Source organism: Orycteropus afer, unplaced genomic scaffold, assembly GCF_000298275.1.
Source record: "Orycteropus afer afer isolate SDZICR_OR568_19922 unplaced genomic scaffold, OryAfe1.0 scaffold00081, whole genome shotgun sequence".
Lineage (NCBI taxonomy): Eukaryota > Metazoa > Chordata > Mammalia > Tubulidentata > Orycteropodidae > Orycteropus > Orycteropus afer.
The window spans coordinates 3,956,791-3,982,439 of NW_006921668.1; the positions used below are offsets into that span (position 1 = coordinate 3,956,791).

General features: G+C 37.8%; 1 protein-coding gene across 1 annotated transcript in view; it reads right to left on the reverse strand.

Annotated features, from left to right (window-relative positions):
- MYCBP2 (MYC binding protein 2) overlaps positions 1-25,649 on the reverse strand; it is a 376,124-nt gene that overhangs the window by 37,268 nt on the left and 313,207 nt on the right. The window contains exons 58-64 of the mRNA XM_042781038.1: positions 21,635-23,278; positions 20,485-20,654; positions 19,350-19,594; positions 16,343-16,510; positions 10,070-10,227; positions 7,159-7,355; positions 6,151-6,300 (exon numbers count right to left, since the gene is read on the reverse strand). Coding sequence (XP_042636972.1) covers positions 6,151-6,300; positions 7,159-7,355; positions 10,070-10,227; positions 16,343-16,510; positions 19,350-19,594; positions 20,485-20,654; positions 21,635-23,278 — 2,732 coding nt within the window. The remainder of the gene's footprint in view (positions 1-6,150; positions 6,301-7,158; positions 7,356-10,069; positions 10,228-16,342; positions 16,511-19,349; positions 19,595-20,484; positions 20,655-21,634; positions 23,279-25,649) is intronic.

A 25,649-nucleotide genomic window follows, 5' to 3' on the forward strand; every position in this document is an offset into this window, starting at 1 on the left:
ATCCACGTTATGCAGACTCTACATTATTCTTTTTTTAATATATATATATATTTATATACATATTTTTATATATTTATATGTATTTATATATATATATGTATATATGTTTGTTTGTATTTATATATGGAAAACGTAAGACGTACTAACTTATACAGTGTTTTAATGTGAATTAGGGAAAAAACTCCTTCCTTTAGGCAGATGGCCCTATGTATGTAGTATGTAGAGAGAATCACAAGTGAGATTTAATTCCTCACTCAAACCCTCAGCCAGATGGTCCTATTAGTGATATTATCTATGGAATAACATTTATAATATAATATAATAATTTATAATATAGTACTTCAAATCCCAAAAGAAAGGAGATTACTTAATATCAAGAAACTGATCCAAGTAGTTGATTAGTTAAACCTGAAACCTTGGTAAGACCTAAGCAGGTATGTTTTAAAACAGAAGTCACAAAAAGCCCACACCTAAGCAGGTACATCATGGGGTCATGTGGGAGCAGTGGAGAGAATGTGCACACAGTGGCAGAGAGTGGGCACTATGGCCAGTGCTGAACATATGCTCTGCCAAATGAGGTAGCAGCTTTTCAACTCAAGGCCATTATTGCTATATGGGAATTCCAGCCTAGTGTTGGCCAGATAGCTATATCTCAGGGTGGATGTTCACCTACAGGCGGAAATTAAAAGCATATTTATCAGTTGATTTGTGTGTCCCTGGTGACACAGCAGTTAAGTGCTCAGCTGCTAACTAAAAGGTTAACTGCTAACTTCACAGGAGAAAGATGAGGCACTCTACTTCCATAATTATTTACAGCCTTGGAAACTCTATGGGGTAGTTCTGCTCCACCTTATAGGGTCACTATGAGTTGGATTGACTTGATGGCAAAGGGTTTGTTTTGTTTGCTAGAAGTAAAATATTTCCATTTAAAGATGTCTTTTTTAACAAAACAAAACACTGCAGGTCAAAAAATATCTTAAGGCTATTGAACACCAGTTTTTTTGCTTTGTTTCCACAAAACTGAATTCACCACCATCGAGTCGATTCTGACTCTGAGCAACCTCCACTGGGTTTCCAGGATGTGAATACTTGTGGAAGTAGACTGCCCGATCTTCCTTCTGCCGAGCAGCTCATGGGTTTGAACCACTGACCTTCTGGTTAGCACACAAATGCCTTATCCACTATGCTATCTGAGCTCCTTTTTGCTTGTTTAATGTGTTTTATACTTTCTTTTTGTAGATTTTTTTTTGGGGGGGGGAAATTGTGGTTATTTCAGAAAAATGAAAAACATTGACTCAGCCATTTCTTTACTAGATATATAGCCAAAAGAAGTGAGAGCCAGGACAAGAACAGATGTATGCACACCCATGTTCATCACAGCACTATTTAAGTAGCAAAAAGATGGAAACAACCTAGGTGCCCAACAACAGAAGAATGAATAACCAAGCTATGGTACACACACACAATGGAATACTATGCAACCCTAAAGAATAACGTAGAATCTGCAAAACACCATATAACATGGATGAATTTGGAGGACTTTAACCAAAACCAAACCAAACCCACTGCTGTCAAGTCAAATGCAACTCATGGCAACCCCTCCTTGGGTTTCCAAGGCAGTATCACTACAGAAATACATTGTCCAATCTTCCTTCTGAGGAGAGGCTGGTGGGTTTGAACTGCCAGCCTTCTGGTTAGAAGTCAAAGGCCTTAGGCACTATGTCAACAGAGCTTCTTAGAGGACATTATGCTGAGTGAAATATGCTGAGTGAAATAAGTCAATCACAGAAGGACAAATACTGTATTAGTCTGCTGTAAAAAGTCAAGGAAAGGTTTCTATATGGAGGGAAATTTTCTTTGTTGGTTGTTACCAGGGGTGGGAGGGGAGGGGAGGGAACACTGTTAGATAGGTAAAGGTAATAACTGATTTGGGTGAAGAGAAGGGCAATGAACCAAATGTGAGTGATTGACACGGTGGCACTGAGGAAGAGGAAGACATAGAGAGGTGCATGGGAGGTACAGACAACAAAGATGAACTCTTCTGCACATATGGTACTGCGTTGTCAGGGAAGGCAAACATGGATATATGGGTGGATAGACAGGTGGAAAAGCTGAACTATTAGGTATGTCTCTGCAAGGGGGAGTGTGCCCAAAACCATGTACAGGGTTGGCAGACAATGTTTCTGCAAGTGTATCGTTATGTTCTGTAAGAATTCCCAGGTATATAGTACAGCTGATAAGGGACAAGGTTGTAGTCATTTCTTGGCTACAGTCAGCTACCCAGAGGGGGTAGTAGTCAGACCTATGGGCTTGGGACTATAGTCACAGGGGACATCAAGCTCAACTGGTATAACAAATTACACAAAAACATTCTTCCACATCCTACTTGGGTGAGTAGTGACTGGGATCTCAAAAACTTGCAAGCAGCCATCTAGATGCAATGACGGGTCTCTCCTTATCCAGAGCAAAGAAGAATGAAGAAAACCAAAGACATATGGAAACAATTAGTCCAAGCAACTCGTATACCATGTGATCCTCAGCCTATATGACTATGAGACCAGAAGAACTAGATGGTACCCGGCTACCACTGTCAACTGCTTGGAGGGGGATCTATGTAAGAGATCCTGGATAGAGTGGGACACCAATTTGGAACAAAATTCAAAATCATTAAAAAAAAAAAAAAAGGCACCAAGTTTACTGGTCTGATAGAGCCTGGGGAGACCCCTGAGACTATGGTCCCTAATTGCTCTTCAGGTCTGGAATTGAACCCACTCCTGTGGCTTCCAGACAAACAAAGACAGGCATATGAGCTGAACATTTACATTAGGTAGATATCCTTCTTAGAGAGCTCAGTCATGGGAGAATAGAAGGGCTGTGTATGCACAGGGAAGAGGTGCCTATGGGGAGGAAGTGGGAGGGGAGCTGTTGCACTGTGGGAAACTGCAGTCAATGTCATGAGACAAAGTGATTGTGAGTTGCTGTATGGAAAGTGAATTCACTCTGTAAAGTTTCACCCAAATCACAATAAAAATTAAAAAACAAAACAAAACAAAACAAAACCCAAAAAAACACCAAATAGTGATTAAAAACTTGGTTTATATTCTGACATAAAATTTATAGGCTCATTCAACCAACTTAAAATTATGCTTTTCTTGTAAACAAAAACAATCAGATGATTTACATTTCTAGAAATCACACCTACACTTTAGACTTTGCTCATGGACTTTTCTTGATTTAGGAAATCTTTCACCTTTCATGGCTGAAATCAGTCCTGTGGTATGCATTCAAAGTAACTTGCCCACCACACCTAATCAAAAGTACTCTCTTTAGGTTGTGATTCAAATGCACTCCATAGTTCTACTAAAGTACATTATTTTATATAAGGAAAAATGGGATGCCATGTTTACCTCATATTAGATCATTAAAAGCACTTAGAAGGCAAACACTGTTACTTAGTTATTTCCAATAACTTTGTACATAGTGTTAATCGAATAAGGTTTGCGGAATTAAAATACATCTGTTTAATAATATAAACAGCTACTTTTACTGATCGCTTAATATGATTCATGTTTCACATGTGGTTTCTCATTTAGCAAGTTCTTTTGAGTAGGAACTATTTGTATAGTAGGTACTGTTTGTCATAATAAAATATTAAAAAATACATCATAAAAAAAGTAAGTTTCCTCATCCCCAAACCTCAGTTACCTAGGTGTCCTCCCCATTGGCCACCACTATTACCAGTTTCTTGTATATTATTGAAGCTCTGGTGGTGCAGTGGTTAAGCTTCCGGCTGCTAACCAAAAGGTTAGAGACTAGAACCCACCAGATGCTCTGTGGGAGAAAAATATAGCAGTCTGCTTCTATAAAGATTATAGCATTGGAAACATTATGGGGCAGTGGTACTCTGTCCTACTGGGATGCTATGAGTCAGAACTGACTCAATGGCAATGGGCTTTTGTGTAGCTTTATAAAGATGATCTATAAATATCATGCATCTTCATAAATGGTACCATTCTAAATACAAGGATCTCCACTTTACTTTTTTACAATTAACAGTTAGTTTATCTTGAAGATCATCCCTTATTAGAGATGTATGTAACATCCATTATCCTGCTACATAGTAATCCAATGGAATGGAAATAATTTATTTCACCAGTCTACTTCAGAATAGTCATTTAGGTTGTTTTCAATCATTTGTTTATACTGAAAATTGTGTAATGAATCAACCTGAATATTTATCATTTTACATACATGCGTATCTGAAAGGATATATTCACAGAAATGGGATTACTCAATCATTTTTAACATGAATTTTGATGGATCAACCTGAGATAGTTGCTTCTCCATTAGCAAAGTAGGGGTGTGCTTGTCTCTCCATTCTGTTACCAGTACAATCTCATCAAACTTTTTGTACTGGGTTGACGAGCTAAGTGAAATACGATTACTTTTATTTTCTCTTTTGTACATCTGATTCATGGTTTATATTTATCTTTATCTTTAATCTGGTTCTGGTTTATGTTATCTTCTCCTAAAGAAGACTGTGGATTTTTTCTCATAGGAAGAGAACAGGTCACCCAGATTCTGTCAAGTCGTGGCATTTGGTTTGGTTAGAATGGGGCTATTTTGCTTTGCCTTTGATTTTAAGCATTGTCCTTACTCCTAAGGCATGGTGCTGCTATTCCTCGGCATGGTCTTTCTGGGGTCTCAACTGCATGCCAGGGGTGTTCTTCATACTTCCTGCCCTTTGGCTGGGCTGGTACTTGAATGTTTCCCCACCTCGGAAGCTAAGAATCTCTTCAGTTCTTTGCTTCCAATTAACTGTTCTCGGCTAGGTCTTCCAGAGTATCACCCTGTGTACAGATAAGTAATCAGCTGTTAACCAAAAGGCTGGCTGTTCAAACCTATCCAGTTGCTCCACTGGGAGAAAGACCTGGTGATGTGCTCCAGTAAAGATAACAGCCTAGAAAACCCTAAAGTGCAGTTCTACTCTGTCACCAGGGTTGGTATGAGTAGAAATTTAGTGGAAGACACCTAACAACAACAACATGCATAGTTTAGGAGTGGCCAGGGCTCAAAGGTATTTTTATGCAAAACAGGTAGACTCTTTCCTTGCAGCCTTCTTGCCTATGCATTCCTGTTTTCTCTAGCTGCTGCTGCTGCTTTTTTTAAACTTTTTTTTGTCTGTTAACCCTATATATACATGGTTACACTGGGGATTGTAATCAGTGTCACAAAACAAAATGTGCATGAACTGTTAAATGTAAAATAGATCTGCTTTGTAAAATTTCACCCAAATCACAATAAAATTAATAATAATAATAATACAGTGGTATCTTTATCGTCGGGAGCTCTGGTAGCATAGTGGCTAAGACACTTGCCTGCTAACCAGACGGCTGGCGGTTCAAACCCACCAGCCACTCCTCGGAAGGAAGGTTGGGCAATCCTACTTCCGCAGTGATATTGCCTCGGAAACCCAAGGAGGGGTCGCTATGAGTCGGGGCAGACTCGACGGCACATAACAACAACAACAACAACAACATCTTTATCGTCAAAAGAAAATCTTATTTTTTCTCCTTACTACCCTGCTTTTCAAATCTCAGCTACTTTAGCAGCCTTAACTTGGATTTCTATTTCCTCTGCTTAAAAAGATTAAAGCTCTCTCTCTGTATAGACTCTTTTTGCCAGATTATGGAGTTTACCCTCTAAAGTCCCTTTGCTTCTGTCAAGGATCATAGCCCTACATTGGTTGTTGCCCAAAGCCTATGAGCAGTTGCTGTAAATAAACATTAAGTTGTTTATTGTGATCGTTAAGCCTGACACTTTACCATGTTTCATCATGCCCATAAGGAGAACTTCACCAATCAACAAAAAATTTTTTTAATTGTGATAAAATATATATGTAATAATGTTGTCATTTATCTATCATATAACTGCTTCATGATAATGGAGTTTAAAGAGAAATCAGATTTGACAGACAGCATCTTTATTACACATAAATATTCCACTAAATATAGTTAATACTTTGCCTAGAACAATAAAATTTATTCTTGCCTTCAGTTTATATAATCATATAAATTCCTGTACTACCTCAAAGTTGTTCTACACTTCTATAAAGAAATGGACTAAAATTTAAACAAACAAAAATCTCACTTGTTCTGTATTTTCTTTGTTTGCTTTATTTTCCTCATCCTCTTCTTCCTCTGGTTCCACTGGAGCAGGCGTCAGTGATGCCACAAAATGCCACAGAATATCATGGAGAGAAGTTGTTTGGATGACATTACACAGAAGCCAGTTGAAAGCCTGAATACATGATGGTTAAAGGAATTCAAAAAGAAAATATATGACTGAAAAACGTGGGCTTATCTTACTCAGAAATAATGTCAAGCCATGGATAAAGTGTTTCAAGGAAAGATACTAGGGCAATTTGACCTTAATTCTAATGAAAGAGTGCTGAACTTGAAACAGTCAATACTTTTCATCTTTTAAAAAACCAAACAAACGAACATAATAATAGGGAAAATAATACTTCTGAAATGCGATACCAAAATACTTTCTCCAAACTCACTTCTTATTTAGAAATTTCTTCTTAATATTAATTGACTCAAGTATATTTTCTGCTAATTTGCATTCGGTATCAACACAGAATAGTTCTCAAGTTCCACACAAGCTGTCATTGACTTAAATATATTTATATTGTTTCCATTAACAAAATGGCAAAGTTATTTAACATACATATAAATAAGAAAGATTCACTATACATGTGATATGCACCAATTCTGCCATTTCCAGAGACTGCAGGTTCAGGCAAAAATTATTACTGGTAAATTCATAACTCAAAAGCCCTATTTTTCATCCCCTTTGTGTGACTATTCTAACGACAAGTACATTCTGAGTGTAGAAAACTCAGAATTCAAATAATAATGTAACATAAAAATAAATTTCTTTAGAATGGTTAAATACAGAATTCTAAGTTTATTTGTATTCATAAACTTTGAGTTTAATTTTGGAATTTTTATGAGACCACTTGATATTTGCCACTGGTTAATGCCTCTTACTTAACATGTCACAATTTTGTTTGGTAGAAAAGAGGCATCATTAAATAGAATCATTACATAATTGGATTAATCAATAAATCAATACTTCTCAATGTATACGTACCTCCATAGCAAAAACTCGACAAGCAGATTTCCTTAAGGCTTGTTTCATTGCTATTTCAAGACCTTCCAGATCATGATGCTGTATAACAAAAGCTAAAACTGGCCACTGGAAATTTCGTTCTCCTTTGGAAAGAGAGCTGTGGGCTGAGATTAGCCGGGAAAGCTCAGGAGATGGATGTCTCAATAGAGAAGAACCGACTTCTATTTAAAAGAAATAAAATTGTTAATTTCCATAAAAGAGTATAAGATTAATACATTTAATATTATAAAGAACTGAAAGCTTTAAATATTTTGCAAATCAATTTGGATATTAAAAAAGAATAGTATCTAGCTTATTCATTTTAAAGGCTTTTTTTTTTTTTGCACTTGACACAAATCATAATTTACTTCTAATTTTACTGAAGAAGAAGATGAGGTAGAGACAGATTAAATCTCTGAGTTTTGAAAAGTCATACAGCTATTAAGTTGTAGAGGTGGGTTTTGAATCCAGGAAAGAATCCATAGTTCCTATTTTCTAAAATGCTCTAAAAGCTAAGCGATTTATTGTCTCATTATATGGCATCTGTATCTGATTGCCACCATTTTCTGGAACACTGTAACAAAAGCATCTCAATAACAGGAGCTCAAAAATATTTGTTGATCCTATACATTGTTTGGAGATGTTTAATAATACCTTTACTGAAGGTCTCCAAAGAACAAACCATCTCCCTATAATTTTTAGGCCAAATATTCATTTTAGTAAGTGGGCTATGTGATCAATCATCATCATACTATCCTCTTCTCTCAGGTTTGTTTGTGAGGTAGAACTCCCCAGCTCCAAACTGGAGCTGAATCAATTGATTCAGATTAACTAACAATTTCACTGTTTAAGAGCCATTCATCTCCCCAGTGTTTTTATTTATTCAGTGTGGTGGCAGCTTCAAGAGTTACAGGATTCTATGATAACTCAGAATGCATATGCCACTGAAACTGCTGGTTCACTAACACTGGTTCATTGACAGAAGTATTATTTTCCCTACTGATACTAGGTTTTTTTTTTTTTTTTTTTTAAATTAAGATGAAAATTATTGACTATTTCAAGTTCAGTATGCTTTCATTGAAATTAAGGTTAGATTTCCTTAGTATCTTTCCTTGGAACACTTTATTAATTTCTGAGTAAGAGAAGCCCATGTTTTTTAGTGTCAATGAAAGGGATAATGTTAGATATCTAAGAGGTAAATTTTTTTTTTTTTTTTTAATTTTATTTTGATTTGGGTGAAGATTTACAGAGTAAATTCACTTTTCATACAGCAGTTCATATAATATACTTTGTCTCATGTCATTGACCAAAATTTACAATGCAACAGCTCTCCTCCCACTTCCTCCCCATAGTTACCTCTTCCCAGTGTCCATCCCTCCATACTCTTCTGTGCCCTGAGCTGTCTCCCTGTGCATAAGCAGCCCTTCCTTCTCCCATGATTGTTCTCTCCAGGGCATGTGTCTACTTGAGGTAAATGTTTAATTCACATGCCTGTACTTTGTTTGGCTGGAAACCACAGGTGTGGCTTCAATTCCAGACCTGCAGGGCAGCTAGGGGCCATAGTCTCAGTGGTTCCACCAGGCTCTATTGGACCAGCAAACCTGGTCCCCATCTTCTTTTTTTTTTTTTTGCCTCCAAATGATTTTGAGTTTTGTTCCACATTCTCTCTCTCTATGCAGGATCTCCTACATCCCTTCCAAGTGGATGACAGTGGTAGCCGGGCACCATCTAGTTCTTCTGGTCTCATAGTTGTATAGGTTGCAGATCGGATGGTGTACCAGTCACTAGGATTGATTGTTTCCATTAATTTTGATTTTCTTCTTCTTGACGAGGAGAGACCCATTGTTGCGTCTAGATGGCAGCTTGCTAGCTTTTAAGATCCCAGTCGCTACTCGCCAAAGTAGGAGGTAGAACAATGTTTTGTATAGTATGTTATGCCAATTGAGCTTGATGTCCCCTGCGACTATGGTCCCAAACCCAAAGGATCAACTACTCGGTCGCTCTGGGTAGCTGGCTGTGACCAAGCAATGACCATAACCTTGCCCCTTGTCAGCTCTACTAAACACCTGGGAATTCTGATCATTCACATAAACTTATAGGACCATTGTCTGCCAACCCTATATATGATCTTGGATACACTCCCCATTTAGACATACCTAATTGTTTAGCCTGTCCTCCTATCTATCTGTCCATATACCCATGTTTGCTTTCACTGACAACTCAGTACTGTATATGCAAAAGGGTTCATATTTGTTGTCTGTACTGCCCATGTACCTCTCTATGTCTTTCTCATCCTCAATGCTGCCATATTGGTCACTCACATTTGGTACATTGCTCTTCTCTTCACCCAAATCAATATTTATCTCTATCTATCTAACAGCGTTCCCTCCCCTCCCCTCCCACCCCTGGTAACCAACAAAGAAAATGTCCTCCAATAGATAAACCTTTCCTTAACTTTTACAATAACAGACTAATACAATATTTGTCCTTTTGTGACTGACTTATTTCACTCAGCATAATGTCCTCCAAGTTCATCCACGTTATGCGGTGTTTTGCAGATTCTACATTATTCTTTAGCATTGCATAGTATTCCATTGTGTGTATGTACCATAGTTTGGTTATCCATTCAAGAGGTAAGATTTTAAAGGTCAATTTATCCTTGCAATATCACTGGAGGATCTTTGGATATCTCTTCCAATCATGATGCAAAATTTAGAAAGGCACATTAATGGCTCTATCATATAGAAAGAATGCCTCTCATAATTTAAAAATTAACCCATTACTCCCTGTTCAAAAATAGATTTTTTAAGAACATCTGCAAATATAACCATTTTCTAATTTTCTATTTATAGTAGTTGAATCATTCAGTCTTCCAACTTAGTTTTGTACTTACCAGTGTCTCCACTGTTGACTCTTCTTCTAGGAATGGCCTTAACTCGTGCAGGTAAAATGGAGTGTTGCTTATCATATTCAGAAGCAACAACAGAGTATGATCTTTGGAAGACAGTTCTCTTTGCCAGATCAGTATCAGTTATGGGACTAGTTTCTAAGCTACAGATAGAACAAGAATGATAAAATAAGAATGACAGATTGAAAAAAAAAAAAAAAGCATTTATTTTATAATACCAAACTCACTGCCATTGAGTTCATTCGACTCACAGCAACCCCCACTGGGTTTCCAAGGTGGTAAATCTTTACTGAAGTAGATTGCCCCATCTTATTTCTGTGAAGTGGCTGGTGGGTTTGAACCACCAACCTTCTGGTTAGCAGTCAAATGCCTTTGGCACTGTACCACCAATGTTCCTTTTCTTTATTTATGTATTTTTATAATACCAAGCCAAAACCAAACTCACTGCCATCGAGTCAGATCTGACTCATAGCAATCCCTCCTTGGGTTTCCGAGGCGATATCATTACAGAAGTAGATTGTCCAACCTTCCTTCCAAGGAGTGGCTCGTGGGTTTGAACTGCCAGTCTTCTGGTTAGCAGTCAAATGTGTTAGGCACTATGCCACCAGAGCTCCCATTTTTTAATAGTATAGTCAAATACATGAATTTACATACTATGTGGAAAAACAAACTCAAAATTAACTTGACAATTTCTGCTTAAATCAGAATTTGATCTTTTCAAAGGCAGTAATATTTTGATGGATTTCAGAACTGTATTAAAATTTTTGGTTTCTTTAAATATATTTTACTCTTCAAATGAAAAGAAAATGCATCAAATGTTCTAAGCTCCTTTTAACATGAAAAGCACATGGTAGCAGAATGCATATGTCATGGTAATAAGGATCAATGGGCAACATTCATATGTGTACTGAAGAGAAAGAAAATGGATAGATACATACAAAGAAGTCTAAAACACAGTTTCTATCAAGTTGATTCAGACTCATGGTGACCCCAGGTGTGCCAGGGTTTTCAATCACTAATTTTTTAGAAGCTGATCACCAATCCTTTCTTCCAAAGTATCTCTGGGTAGACTTGAACTGCCATCCTTTTGGTCAGCAGTCAAAAACATTAACCATTTACACCACCAGAGACTTGTAGGCGCTTTATTGTTGTCAGGTGCCATCAAGTTGATTTTTGACTCATAGAGACCACATGTGACAGAGTACAATTGCCCCATAGGGTTTTCTAGGCTGTAATCTTTATAAGAGGAGCCCTAGTGGAGCCACAGTTAAGTACTTTGCTGCTAACCAAAAGGTTAGTGGTTCAAACACACCAGCTACTTCTTGGGAGAAAAGATCTGGTGGTCTGCTCCCATAAATGTGATTACAGCCTAGGAAATCCTATGGGGCAGTTCTACTTTATCCTATAGGGTTGCTCTGAGTTGGGGTCAACTTGACGGCATCCAACAACATTTACAGTAGAAGATCACCAGGTCTTTCTCCTGTGGAGCCGCTTGGTGAGTTCAAACCCTCCATCCTTTCAGTTGGCAGCCTAATGCTTAAGCAGGTTAGTTAAGGGGAAATCCTCTTACAGCAACCTCTGGAAGGTAAGCCTCCACCTAGTTCAAGGACACAGGTAGATTAGAGTTTCAGAGAATGCAGCTCTGGGTATTTAGAAACAAAGAGGGTAATTCTCTATCTTCAAATATTCAGCTTCTCCCACATAGAAGTAAACTACTGTGTATGTTTTCTATGAGGATTCCCTTCTTTGGGAAGAAACAGTACACTTGATCACCACCATTAGAAGGATAAAACCATGACAGAGTGACAAGGTATAGTCAGAGAAAGGGTTAAAACAACTATTTTTTTGTGTCTTATTTGCCTCTGAGTGAAAGGTGTCTTTAATGCTGTACAGTGTGAGCTTGAAATTTAATTAAGTTCTCAATACTAAGTTGTTATTGTTATATGCCATTGAGTTGGACCCGACTCATAGAGACCCCTCCTTGGGATTCCGAGGCAGTATCACTACGGAAGTAAATTGCCTCATCTTCCTTCCGAGGAGTGGCTGGTTAGCAGTCAAGTGCCTTAGGCACTATGCTACCAGAGCTCCCAATACTAAGTTAGGTGGATGTAAATGGAAGGGTTTCTTAACTTATATTCCCTGGACTCATGTGGATGGGCTTTTCGGAAATATATGACCAGGCCTTTCTTCCCAGTCTGTCTTAGTCTGGAAGCTCTATTGAAACCTGTTCAGCATCATAACAACATACACTCCTCAAATGATAGGTTGACTGTGGCTGTGCATGAAGGACAGTGGCTGGGAATCAAACCCCAGTCTTCTGCATGGAAGGTGACCCACATTTATAACTGTATAATATTAACACTGTGGCTTACCCTAATAAGCACATTTTATCTCCCATTAGCAAATGTTCTTTTCTACAATGATATAATTTACACAATTATTTAGGCCTGAAATCTTTGTATCATGTATACTTTCCATTATCCAGTCAGTTAAAGTCACATTGATATTTTTGCCCCACAAAATAACTCCTCTATCCATATATTTTTTCCAAAATATGTGGATATATATTTTGCTGATATAATCTATAATGCCACACACCTAGCTGAAACCTTTAAGTTTATCAGGTACCCAAAAACACTGGCAAACTATCTTTGCATATTTATCATGCCATTCTTCTTCCAAAAAGTCTTAATTGTTTCCATTTTTCTCCCCGCATCATATTTGCAACTTCCTACTCAATTTTTTTTTCTTTTGGGCAGCAGTGGAAGGCAGGAGTCTGTATATGCGGAGGCAGGCCGCAGTAAGCCAGCCCTGGAAGCAGCGGAAGGTGGGAATTTGTATGCATGGAGGCAAGCCATGATAAGCTATCCTGGGAGTAGCAGAAGGCAGAAGTTTGTGCCCTGGAGGCAGGCCAGGTAAGCCAGCAGGGCAGGAGAGACCAGGAAATGAGCAGAGCAATTTGGAACAACTAAGGGAGATAGACAAAATCGTTTGTCAGTTTGTTGTACTGTGGTGCCTTGAGGGTTGCTGTGAGTCTGAAGGCTATACCACTAGTATTTCAAATCCAAGTAGAGTTACCCATGGAGGACAGGTTTCAGCAGAGCTTACAGAGTAAAAGAGACTCAGAAGAAGGAAGAAGCTATTCACTTCTCAAAGAATTGGCCAGTGAAAACCTTATGAATAGCCACGAAACACTGTCTGATATATTACTGGAAAACTTTATGAATAGCCCTGAAACACTGTCCGATATAGTGCTGGAAGATGAGCTCCTCAGGTCAGAAGGCACTCAAAATATGACTGGAGGTTCCTCCTCAGAGTAGAGCCGACTTTAATGACGTGGATAGAGTAAAGCTTTCGGGACCTCCATTTGCTGATGCAGTACATCTCAAGATGAGAAGAAACAGCTGCAAACATCCATTAATAATCAGAACATGGAATATATGAAGTACGAAATCTAAGAAAATTGGAAGTTGTCAAAAATGAAATGGGACACATAAAGACTGATATCCTAGGCATTAATGAGCTGAAATGGACTGGTATTGGCCACTTTGAATCAGACAATCATATGATTTACTATGCCAGGAATGACAAATTGAAGAAGAATGTTGTGGCATTCATCATCACAAAGAATGTATCAAGATCTGTCCTGAAGCACAATGCTGTCAGTGATAGGATGATAACCATATGCCTACAAGGATGACCAGTTAATACTATTATTATTCAAATTTATGCACCAAGCACCAAAGCCAAAGATAAGGAAACTGAAGATTTTTACCAACTTGTGCAGTCTGAAATTGACTGAATATGCAATCAAGATGTGTTAATTATCACTGGTGATTGGAATACAAAAACTGGAAACAAGAAAGAATCACTGGTAATTGGAAAATATGGCCTTGGTGGTAGAAATGATGCTGGAGATTGCATGATAGAATTTTGCAAGACCAATGACTTAATCATTGCAAGTACCTTTTTTCAACAATACAAATGGTGGCTATACATGTGGACTTCACCAGATGGAGTACACAGAAATCAGATTGACTACATCTGTGGAAAGAGGCGATGGAGAAGTTCATTATCTTCAGCCAAAACAAGGCCAAGAGCTGATTGTGGAATACACCATCAACTGCTCATATGCAAGTTCAAGCTGAAGCTGAAGACAATTAACAGAAGTCCACAAGAGCCAAAATATGACCTTGATTATATCCCTTCTGAATTTAGAGACCATCTACTGATGCACTGAACACCACTGACCAAAAACCAGAGGAACTGTGGGATGACATCAAGAATATCACCCATGAAGAAAGCAAAATGTCATTAAAAAGACAGAAAAGGAAGAAAAGACCAAAGCAGATGTCAAAAGAGACTCTGAAACTTGCCCTCAAATAGACAGTAGCTAAAGCAAATGGAACAATCGACAGGATAAAAGAGCTGAACAGAAGATTTAAAGAGCAGTTTGAGAAGACAAAGCCAATTACTATAATGAAATGTGCAAAGACCTGGAGTTAGAAAACCAATAGGGAAGAACATGCTTGGCATTTTTCAAGCTGAAAGAACTGAGGAAAAAATTTAAGCCTCAAGTTGCAATACTGAAAGATTCCATGGGCACTATGTTGAACGATGCAAGAAACATCAAAAGAAGATGGAAAGAATACACAGAGTCCCTGTACCAAAAAGAATTGGTAGATAATTATCCATTTCAGGAGGAGGCATATGATTAAGAACCGATGGTATGGAAGGAAGAAGTCGAAGCTGCACTGAAGAAATTGGTGAAAAACAAGGCTCTGGGAATTGACTGAATACCCACTGAGATGTTTCAACAAATGGATGGAGTGCTGGAGGCACTCACTTGACTATGCCAAGAAGTTTGGAAGACAGCTACCTGGCCAACTGACTGGAAGAGATCCATATTGTACCCATTCCAAAGAAAGGTGATCCCACAGAATGTGGAAATTATTGAACAATATCATTGATATCACATGGAAGTAACATCTTACTGAAGATCAAAACCTGTTGCGGCAGTATATTGACAGAAAACTTCCAGAAATCCAAGCTGGATTCAGAAGGGGATGTGGAGTGAGGGATATCACAGCTGATGTTAGATGGATCTTGCTTTAAAGCAAAGAATACCAGAAAGATGTTTACTTGTGTTTTATTGACTATGCAAATGCATTCAATTATGTGGATCATAACAAATTGGATAACATTAAAAAGAATGGGAATTCCAGAACACTTAATTGTACTCATGAGGAACCTGTACATAGACCAGGAGGCTGTAGTTGGAACAGAACAAAGGGATACTTCATGGTTTAAAATCAGGAAGGGAGTGCATCAGTGTTGAATCCTTTCACCATACTTATTCAATCTGTATACTGAGTAAATAATCCGAGAAGCTGGACTATATGAAGAAGAACGTGGCATCAGGATTGGAGAAAGGCTCATTAACAACCTGAGATATGCAGATGACACAACTTTGCTTGCTGAAAGTGAGGATGAGTTGGGTGACTTGGAGTAATTACTAATGAAGATTAAAGACTACAGTCTGTAGTATGGATTATACCTCAATATAAAGAAAACAAAAACTCTCACAACTGGGTCAATAAACAGCATCACGATGAATGGAGAAAAGACTGAAGTTGGCAAAGACTTCTTATTACTTGGTTCTACAATCAATGCCAATGGAAACAGCAGTCAAGACATCAAAAGATTCATCACATTGGGCAAATCTGTTGCAAAAGACCTCTTTGAAGTGCTGAAGAGCATAGATATCTCCTTGAAGACTAAGATGCGCCTAATCCAAGCCATGATATTTTCAATCACCTCATATGCATGTGAGAGCTGGGCAATGAATAAGGAAGACGGAAGAAGAGTTGATACTTTTGAGTTGTGCTGATGGCGAAGAATGCTGAAAGTACCATATAATTCTTATATTTCAAGATTTATTTTTAGTTCAAGTTCTCCCATAAAACCTCTCAAAGCACTGCCTCAAAGTGATCTTGTCTTATTCTGACTCACTACAGCACTAAATGATCAAACTTTTATTACTTCATCAGCTGATCTTTTCTCTCCAACTAGATTGTCTCTACCATCAAAGACCTTACATTATTCATATATGTATACTTTCCTCACTGCTTTAACAGTTAGCAAAGATAACTCACTGTCCTCCCTGAGACAGAAGGATGTATAAGAGAACTTCTAGAGTATTCTTTTGTAGTGCCCAAAATCTTTCACCATTCAACAAAGAGGAGAGAACTAAAATACCTTGGAGGCATAGACTTCATATTGCTCTCTGGCTCTTCAAATACATTAGGACTTGCATCAGGAGTTACTGATATGTATGGGGCAGGAACAGATGTTGAACGGAGATACCTCATTTCATCCTGGAATAGGTTGTCATCTTGATAGCCCACAAAATTTTCATGATGATGCCTGCGTGAGATCAAACCCCAAAATTTAAGTATGAGGCAATACAGATTCTCTCCATTTTTAATCTTCATAAAAATAAAATCATCATATGTAAATATATGATTAAAGGTGAAGTATTAAATAAAGGTGTAGGTAGGTGGAAATGAAAAGCTGATAATCTTAAACAAAGATGTTCCAGATACCACAGGTATTTCAATTCTGAAATTAAACTTACTTTCTTTCCTTTTGAGAACCATTCTATTTTCTAGTATTTTGGTGAAGGATCCTACAAATTAACTGAGTGCATAAACTAAAATCTCTCAATGTAGGAGTTAAATTTAGACCTCAATCATCACTAGTCATTCAGGCTTGTGAAGGCTAGTGTTTTTTCCCACAACCATTCTATTCTCTCCTCTTACTCCCTATCATCACTGCCTTGATTAAAGTTCATATTATGTCTTACCTGGACTACTGAAATACAGGCAGTCACCTATTTTTATAACATATATGAGTCAATGGTGAGAAAGATTAGAACTATGAGATGTTCCGTGAGTGAGAGGAATGTCCATTCCCAGACAGCTAAAAATATAAAAGCCCTAACCATGCTTTGTCAGCATTTTTAGAATATGTTCTATAAATTGTTTTTTCCCTTTTAAAACTGGGCTTTGCTAACCTAAGTCCACTGAGTGGTCTGATTAGAGCTAAAGATTTATTGCATGTGGCATACCTGATGATTTCTACCTCAGTCTCAAATGTATTTAGTTCCACATTTTCATTTAATTGAAATAGTAAGTATAAAACTTAAAAAACTACATAACAAGGGGAGAGAACAATGCAAAAAAAGAAATTAAAAAAAGAAAAAAACAACTACATAGCTCTGCTATACAAAGCATGTACCACTGTGGGTTGGCAAGCCATTGGGTTATGGCTTGAATTATGTCCCCCCTAAAATACATGTTATAAATTCTGACCCCTATAAATAAAATAATAATTAAAAAAAAACCTCAATCACTGCCATCGAGTCCATTCAGACTCACAGCAACCTTTTTACTTGTGGTCATAATCTAAGCTGGGAATGGGGTGTCCTTGTTATGTTAATAAGACAGTATTAGTGTAGAGTGTGTCTTAAATCAATCTCTTTTAAGATATAAAAGAGATTCAACAAGAAGCAAGCCACCAAACAGAAATGGGGGAAGAGAGATGCTGAGCAACATGGAGGTCAGCCAGGAGCAGAAGCTCAAAAAGAGACAAGTACGTTCCTCCAGAGCCTACAAAGAGAGAAAGCCTTTCCCTGAGCTGGTACCCTAAATTTGGACTTCTAGCCTCCTAACTGTGAAAAAATAAATTTCTGTTTGTTAAAGCTATGCACTTGTGGCATTTCTAGTATGTTGTTGTTGTTATGTGCCGTCGAGTCAGCCCTGACTCATAGCGACCCCTCCTTGGGTTTCCGAGGCAGTATCACTACGGAAGTAGGACTGCCCAACCTTCCTTCCGAGGAGTGGCTGGTGGGTTTGAACCGCCAGCCTTCTGGTTAGCAGTCAAGTGCCTTAGCCACTATGCTACCAGAGCTAGTATAGTAGCACTATATAACAAAGACACATACAAAACTCACTGTTGTTGAGTCAGATTCAACTTATAGTGACCCCTCCTTGGGTTTTCGAGGCAGGATCACTACGGAAGTAGACTGCCCAATTTTCCTTCTGAGGAGCGGCCGGTGGGTTTGAACTGCCAAGCCTTTTGGTTAAGCATTCAAATGCAAGCAGGTGACATTTAGAAATTTTCACTTTTGAGTTGATGGAAAATGCCTGAATTAGGTATATGGAAGGCTGTTTTGACGTGCCAGTGTATAACTCTATGAGGCAGAGGAATCACCCAAGTCCAGGGTAGGAAAGCAGCATGCTATTTACAGGCTTCTCCTTCTTCAGTTAGGCATTTTTACCCAGTTTCCACAATACTAGCAGAGTGATCTTTCTATGTGCAAAGCAGTTCATGCATTTCTCTGCCTAAAATCCTTCAATGGCTCCCTCTGCCTTTCTGATATAATCCAACCTTGGCATGGGCCATGGCAGCTGACGATACCTGGCCTGGGTGACCATTTCTAATTGCATTTCACATTTTTTCACAGCAATCAATAGTTTAACAAGCCTATAATTCCTCAAATGTATAATGTTATTTCATTTGTGTCTTCACACATAAGATTTACTCTGTCAGGAATTCTGTATCTGCCTGATGGATTTCCATTTATCCTTCAAAACTCTATAAAGTCTCAGATCCTATGGACAACTTTTCCTGACTTCCTTGGGAAAATGCAAGTACTCCCCATCTATTAATTATGCTTTAATATCACCTTACACAGGTATTATATAGCATTCTTTACATAATGTTTTAAATGTTTCATTTACTTTCCATCAGAGTAAACACACAGCTAAGCTAGGATTTTATTATATTCATCTTGTTATCTTCAGGGTCTAGCATAATGCTGGTACCCAGTTCATGTTCATGAAATGAACACTTTAAAAATCAACAACTTCTATAGGAAATATATCTTTCAACTTTAGTATTTTTAACTATTAACAGACTAAAGCCTACCAAAAAAATCAATGACATCTAAAGCTTTCTTTTCTAGGACATATTTTGTCATATAATTAATAATAATATAACTGACAAAGTGTTTCTACGGGTTTTTAATACTTATTGCCATAAAGTGTGTCCCCAGTCATTTGAGGGACAAGGCAATTCAGAAAATAAATTCCTGGAAGGTTTTTAATTATACACAATATCTTGGTGTGTACATTTAAAGCATTAGGTAACCCACAATAGCTATTAATCCAAAGGTGATTTAAAAACAAAAGATTTTTCTTACCTGGCTAATGTCTGCAGATAGAGACAAGGCATTTTAACAGGAAGATCCTCAGAGATGCCCTCTTTCACACTGGGAAGCTGAGACTGGAATGGTTTTGCAGGATGGTAACACAGAATGCTTGGTTCTGCTGCACTGCTTAGGGACAGCAGGAAGAGTGCATTTGCTTTAATCACCTGGTGAGCTTCCATAGTAGGCAAGGCACGAGGAGTCTTGACTTGCATTGGCTTTCTCCTAGATTGTTTGACCTAGCAAAGAGAAATGTTAAATTTGTGGTAAGCTTTTCCTACTTATATTCAAAATTTTAATTTTTTAAGTATTTTGGGTTTCTAATAAAAATTATTTAACATTTGCACAACTATTTAAAAATAATGATAGCGATTACTGAAAATGATATTCGCTTCATGCGTCTCCTGTACTGACTGAAGCTATTTTATATTGAACTCAAACTGTATTTCTCTTATTATTCTGGAAAAATGAAAAATCTACCTGGTAAAGTCTTTCAAATAGGGTAAAGAGTCCGTGTCTGTCTGTAGCTGTGTGTATGAACAAGGCTGAGCTGCCACCCAGGTACTACAGATAACTAGGAATTAAGGAAATAAAGGGGAAGGAAAAAAGGAGCCAAAAAAAAAAAAAAAAAAAAAAGGAAGAGGCAAAAGGGGAATGGTGAAGAGGGAAAGGGTTATCTATGTGTAGAGTATAGGGAGCTCTGGTAGCATAGTGGCTAAGGCACTTGACTGCTAACCAGAGGGCTGGCGGTTCAAACCCACCAGCCACTCCTCGGAAGGAAGATGGGGCTATCTACTTCTGTAGTGATACTGCCTTGGAAACCCAAGGAGGGGTCGCTATAAGTTGGGTCCGACTTGACGGCACATAACAACAACATGTGTGGAGTAGTGGACAATTAACAATACAGAATTATCCAATAAATATATGTCACTGAGACATATGTACTTAAGATATAATTTATTTTTATTAAAAAAAAAGCTGACCTAGTACAAATACTAATTGTATTTTATTTGGTATAGTTTATATCAATTATGTAGAGCTTCTCTGATACAATGATGTGATGACAAAAACACTTTTCTAAGGTTTATCCATATAATTAACAGTCCATCCCAGAACATAATAAAAATACCTTCTCCCTTGCAGCAGCCTGCTTTTCGCGGAGGTACTTTTCTCTACAGCGATCACATACCAGATACCAAGTGCTTCCTCCTATGCCACCATCACCACAGTTGCCAGCCCATCCTCCACAAAAATGTCCAATGCTATTGTAACCCTGTCCACCAGCATACCGGCCACAACCTTGAACAATAACAAAAGTATTTAATCCTTCAAGTGTCCTTAATAGGGTAACTCTACTATTTATACATAAATGATATATTTACCTTCTCAAAGAAAACAAAATAGAGAAGTATATATTTGATGTTTGTTTTTTCCAAACAGCATGCTTGACCAAAAAGCACTAAGTAATGTCCGGAATATTAGTGATATTCTATTTCTACACAGCAGATCAAAAGACTTACAGAAATGTGGAAACATTTAGATTCACTGAAGTATATCAATAAAATTGGAAAAAAACTAGGTATAAAATATTCTGTAAGAAGTATATAATATAAAGAACTACATAGTTTACAAAAGATTTCATGTGTCATATACAGAAAGCCAAAAATACTTTATAAAACTCATGAGATAAATTTGAGAATATGAATCAGTATTAATTAATGCTAAAAAAATCCTTACATTTATCTAAAATCTAGTATCTTGTTAAAACCAAACAGTTCATATCATTTCCATAGGAAAACACCTAAGGAAATCAATACCATCTGAATTGAATAGCAACTCTGAACAGGAAAACAATAACCAAAGGAGACTTAATATTTGGACCAACCCTATGATTATCTGCATGTCATTATTTGTATTATGTGAGACATCTTAATAGTATCCTTTGGGTAACACACAAGTAGTTTTAAAAAATTAACTATATTTCACAATGTGATTCATTAAAATGAAATAGCAATAAATTAGCTGATTAATTATACTATTACAATTTCTTTACTTATTTTTCACAAAACTTATATTGATAATGCACTTTGTAGTTTGTACGTTATCAATATAGGTAAAGAAGTTTTAAATCATAAGGTACTATATATTCGGGTAACAGTTTCCCTACACTTGAACATAATTCATAGAAAAACTCAAGTTAAAAGTGACCTAATTCATTAAAAAGAAAAGAAAACAACAACAAAACAGAGTTCTTACATATTTTCCAAAATATAGTTTACCTGGGTGTGCCTGTCTCATATGATAGGTCACTGGGTATGGATGTGATTCTCCACACAGCTCACAGATGGTGTCTTTCTCTGGTCCTCCAACTGCCAGCTGGGCCATCTCACCAAACAAATTACCCCTGGGCCTGCCTTCTGCCTTTTCTTTTTTCTTTTTTTCCTTTTTAGCCTTTTTATTCTCTTTCTCACACTCTTTCTTTTTAAGGACTGCGCAGGAACCAGGACTTGGAAAAATCATATTCTGGGATGCTGCTTTAATGGTAGCCAAAGAGATGTCTTCCCAAAAAGCCACTAAATGTTGCAGAGTTAAGGGAAGAGGTGATTTAGACTTCATTGTATGATGCATTGACATTTCAAAAGTAGCTTCAGTCTTCCCATCCTCACACTTTTCATGCAGAGGTGGTTCCTTAAGCATAGACAACACCTTATTTTTATTGATGCTACCCATTTTAGATATATCTGGTCCATGAGGTGCAATATTAAACATATTAAGAGCAGATGATATTTCCAATGAATGTCTATTTTTTAACTTGGTTTCCTTTTCCTCTGTAGGCTGCTGGCTATTTAAACTACTCCTTATAGGAGCATGCTCTTTGGAAAGTTCAGGATTAAATTTCAAGAAAGAAGAACACGCCATTGCATCATGTACTATGCCTTCATGCCAGAGGAAAGAGGCAAAGACTGCTCGGGCACACTCAGCCACAGAAGGGGACATGGCTTGCTTGGCTGGCTCTAAAGATTTGGATCCATCTCCTTTGAAAAGAAAGCTAGATTTTTCCTTTTTGGGCCTAGTATGCCTATTAGCACACTTGCGACTTACTTTAGGGGAAGCTCTCATTTCCTGTTCATCTTTCAGTGGTGCTTTCCCTATGCTGAAATGAACTTTATTTGAACCTTCATCCACACTCTTAAATTCACTGCTTTCATCACAGGTGCTGTCTGTTAGACTATTTGTTTTTAAAGTACTTGAAGTGCAGACTTCAACCACCTCACTGTGAAGGTTTTCTTGTACCACATGGGGAGAGGGAGCTCTGTTTTCAGAACCAGGGGAACCTTTAGAATCCTTTGGTACTGATTTGGGTTTTGGTGATGTTGATCGTCCCCTTAATGGTTCTGTCAGGGGCATTTTTTTCTTGCGGAGGGTATCTGGATCAAGTGTGTACGAGTCTGATTTGGAACGTTCCCGAGGAGGATCAAGTTTTGTCTTAACAGGAGCAGTGCTTTTCTGAGGTAGATTTTTATCATGTGGTGAGGAGGAGCGTGGAGAACTAGCACTGGATGGGCTAGACCTATTGGTTGGGAGAGTCTTTGGCTTAGGAGATGATGACCGAGAACCTGGTCCTGGGGATTCAGCTCTGAGGCTAGAAGACATCCTCCCATCAGATTTTAGTGTCTGCAAGGTGTTATGGTTAGGGGACAATGACCTACTATGAGAATCTGACCTCAACTTTGCAGCATCAGATTTTAATACGAGGGATTCACTAGCAGATAAACCTTCTGTACCCCGTGGCTTCTTCTGATCAGTAGTAGTCCGGCTCATACGTCCATCAGGTTTAAGTGATCTGCTGTGTTTAGAGGACAGTTCTGATTTTCCTGATGTAGAGACCAGTCTAGAAGATGTTGAGGCATTTCCTCGGTCACCTGTATGGCCCATTTCATAGTGAAACATGTTAATAAAATTATACTTTATGGATAATTTAGCAATTAAACACTGAAATGAAAAAACACAGCTAAAAATTCATATTGTTTGTCACAGACAAAAATACTCAAAGAATAAAGAAAAAAGGGAAATATTTCTCATAAAATATCTATACATCATTATACAACCATTACCATCGAAACTATTTTCATGGATGCAAAAACAGATTGAACAAATACTACATAGGCACCAGGATGAATTTTCAGTAAAATCTGAACCTCAGCCTATGTACAATAAATAAAGTTTATAAATTCAGTTGAGAGCTCTGGTGGTGTAGTACCTATGGCATCTGACTGCTAACCAGAAGGCTGGCAATTCAAACCCACCAACCACTCCTTAAGGAGCTCTGGTGGCATAGTGCCTAAGGCATCTGACTGCTAACCAGAAGGCTGGCGGTTCAAACCCACCAGCCACTCCTTGGAAGGAAGGTTGGGCAATCTACTTCCATCATGATACTGCCTCGGAAACTCAAGGAGGGGTCGCTATGAGTCGGGTCCGACTCGATGGGACATAACAACAACCACTCCTTGGAAGGAAGGTTGGGCAATCTACTTCTGTAGTGATATAGCCTCGAAACCAAGGAGGGGTTGCCATGAGTCGGATCCGACTCGGCAGCAGTGAGTTTTGAGTTTATATTCAGTCACTGACTAAAGAGAAAAAAAAATACATAACTATCTTTGTTTGAAAAGCAGAAATTATGAAAGAATATATTTCACGCTATTAAATAGAAGAGCTAAAATTTCCAGTAGAGTGAAATACATCATATATTTATGGTTTTGTTAAATTAGGAAAGTTTATTTATACAGATATAAATTTATCATTTTCAAGTATTATACAAATTAATGCAATTAGGTTAATAAAGAACTGTTCAGGAGACAATCTTTTTAAATTATTGGATTAATTTATAATGAATGACCTAAGATATTATTTAAACACAGTTATTTCAGGTAATCCATTATTTATAACATCGTGCCTAAGGCATTTGACTGCTATCCAGAAGGCTGGCAGTTCAAACCCACCAGCCACTCCTCCGAAGGAAGACTGGGTGATCTACTTCTGTAGAGATACCACCTTAGGAACCCAAGGAGGGGTCACTATGAGTCAGATCTGACTCGACAGCAGTGAGTTTGTTTTTTGGTATAATTTATAAACACGATGTATTCCAAGAGTTCATTTAGCTCATTAAGTAAATGCTTAGAACTCAGAACTTGTGTCCCCTTGGAAACTAAAGAAATAATAGGATGCTACAAATTAGTAGTACTGGTCTGAACTATGGGCCCTTGGAACAAGCCATCTGGAGAATGAGAGAAAGAGAGAATAAAAAGAATAATGTTTTCCTTTCCTAGGCAAAGGGAGCTCTCGTGTGTAGTCGGTAAGACATCTGGCTGCTAACCAGAAGGTCAGCAGTTCAAACCAACCAGTTGCTCCACAGGAAGAAGATGAGGCAATCTACTTCCGTAAAGATTTACAGCCTTGGAAATCCAATGGGGGTTGCTCTGAGTCAAAATCAACTCAACGGAAGAGTATTCTTAGGCAAAACATCAGATATTTCTAAGTGAGTAATCAATTGTTTTTGGCTCTGCACCCTCATTCAGTGGTTCTCTTTCCCATTCTCTTATGCTTTCCATGGATGCATCTGAGCCAGGCTGTCTTTGTCCTCCACCAAGTGTTAAAATCTTCAACATTACCTTTCTCCCAAAAGTAATGTCTTTTTGCTTGCTTATATGTGTGTGGTCTGTGTGTTTATTTACATGTGTGTATCTGCGTTTGATGTCACACTCTAGTTATCTGGTTAAGATACTGTTGCCTCAGAAACTGCCCTCCTAATGTAAGGCTGATAAGGGCAGGTATTTTTGTCTATTATTGTTCACTTAACATAGGAAGATGGGGTAATCTACTTCCATAGTGATACTGCCTCGGAAACCCAAGGAGGGGTTGATAGCTATGAGTTGGGTCCCACTCGATGGCACATAACAACAACATAATGTCAAGAATAAACCCTGAAATACAGCAGGTACTTAATAAATTCTGTTGAATGAATAGATATATCTTTCTCTCTTCAATTTTTTCCCTACTATTTCTAAATATACATTTTTCCTCAATTATGATTCCAAAGGCCAGAGAGTAGAAACAGCAGTAACTATTATATAAAGGTTAGTAAGATGTTTACAAGCTGAATAAGACTGCAGTAAAATAATGGGGTATATAGCACATCATTGGAACATGGAATGTACGAAGTATGAATCTAGGAAAATTGGAAGTTGTCAAAAAGGAAATGGAACTCATAAAGATTGATATCCTTGGCATTAGTGA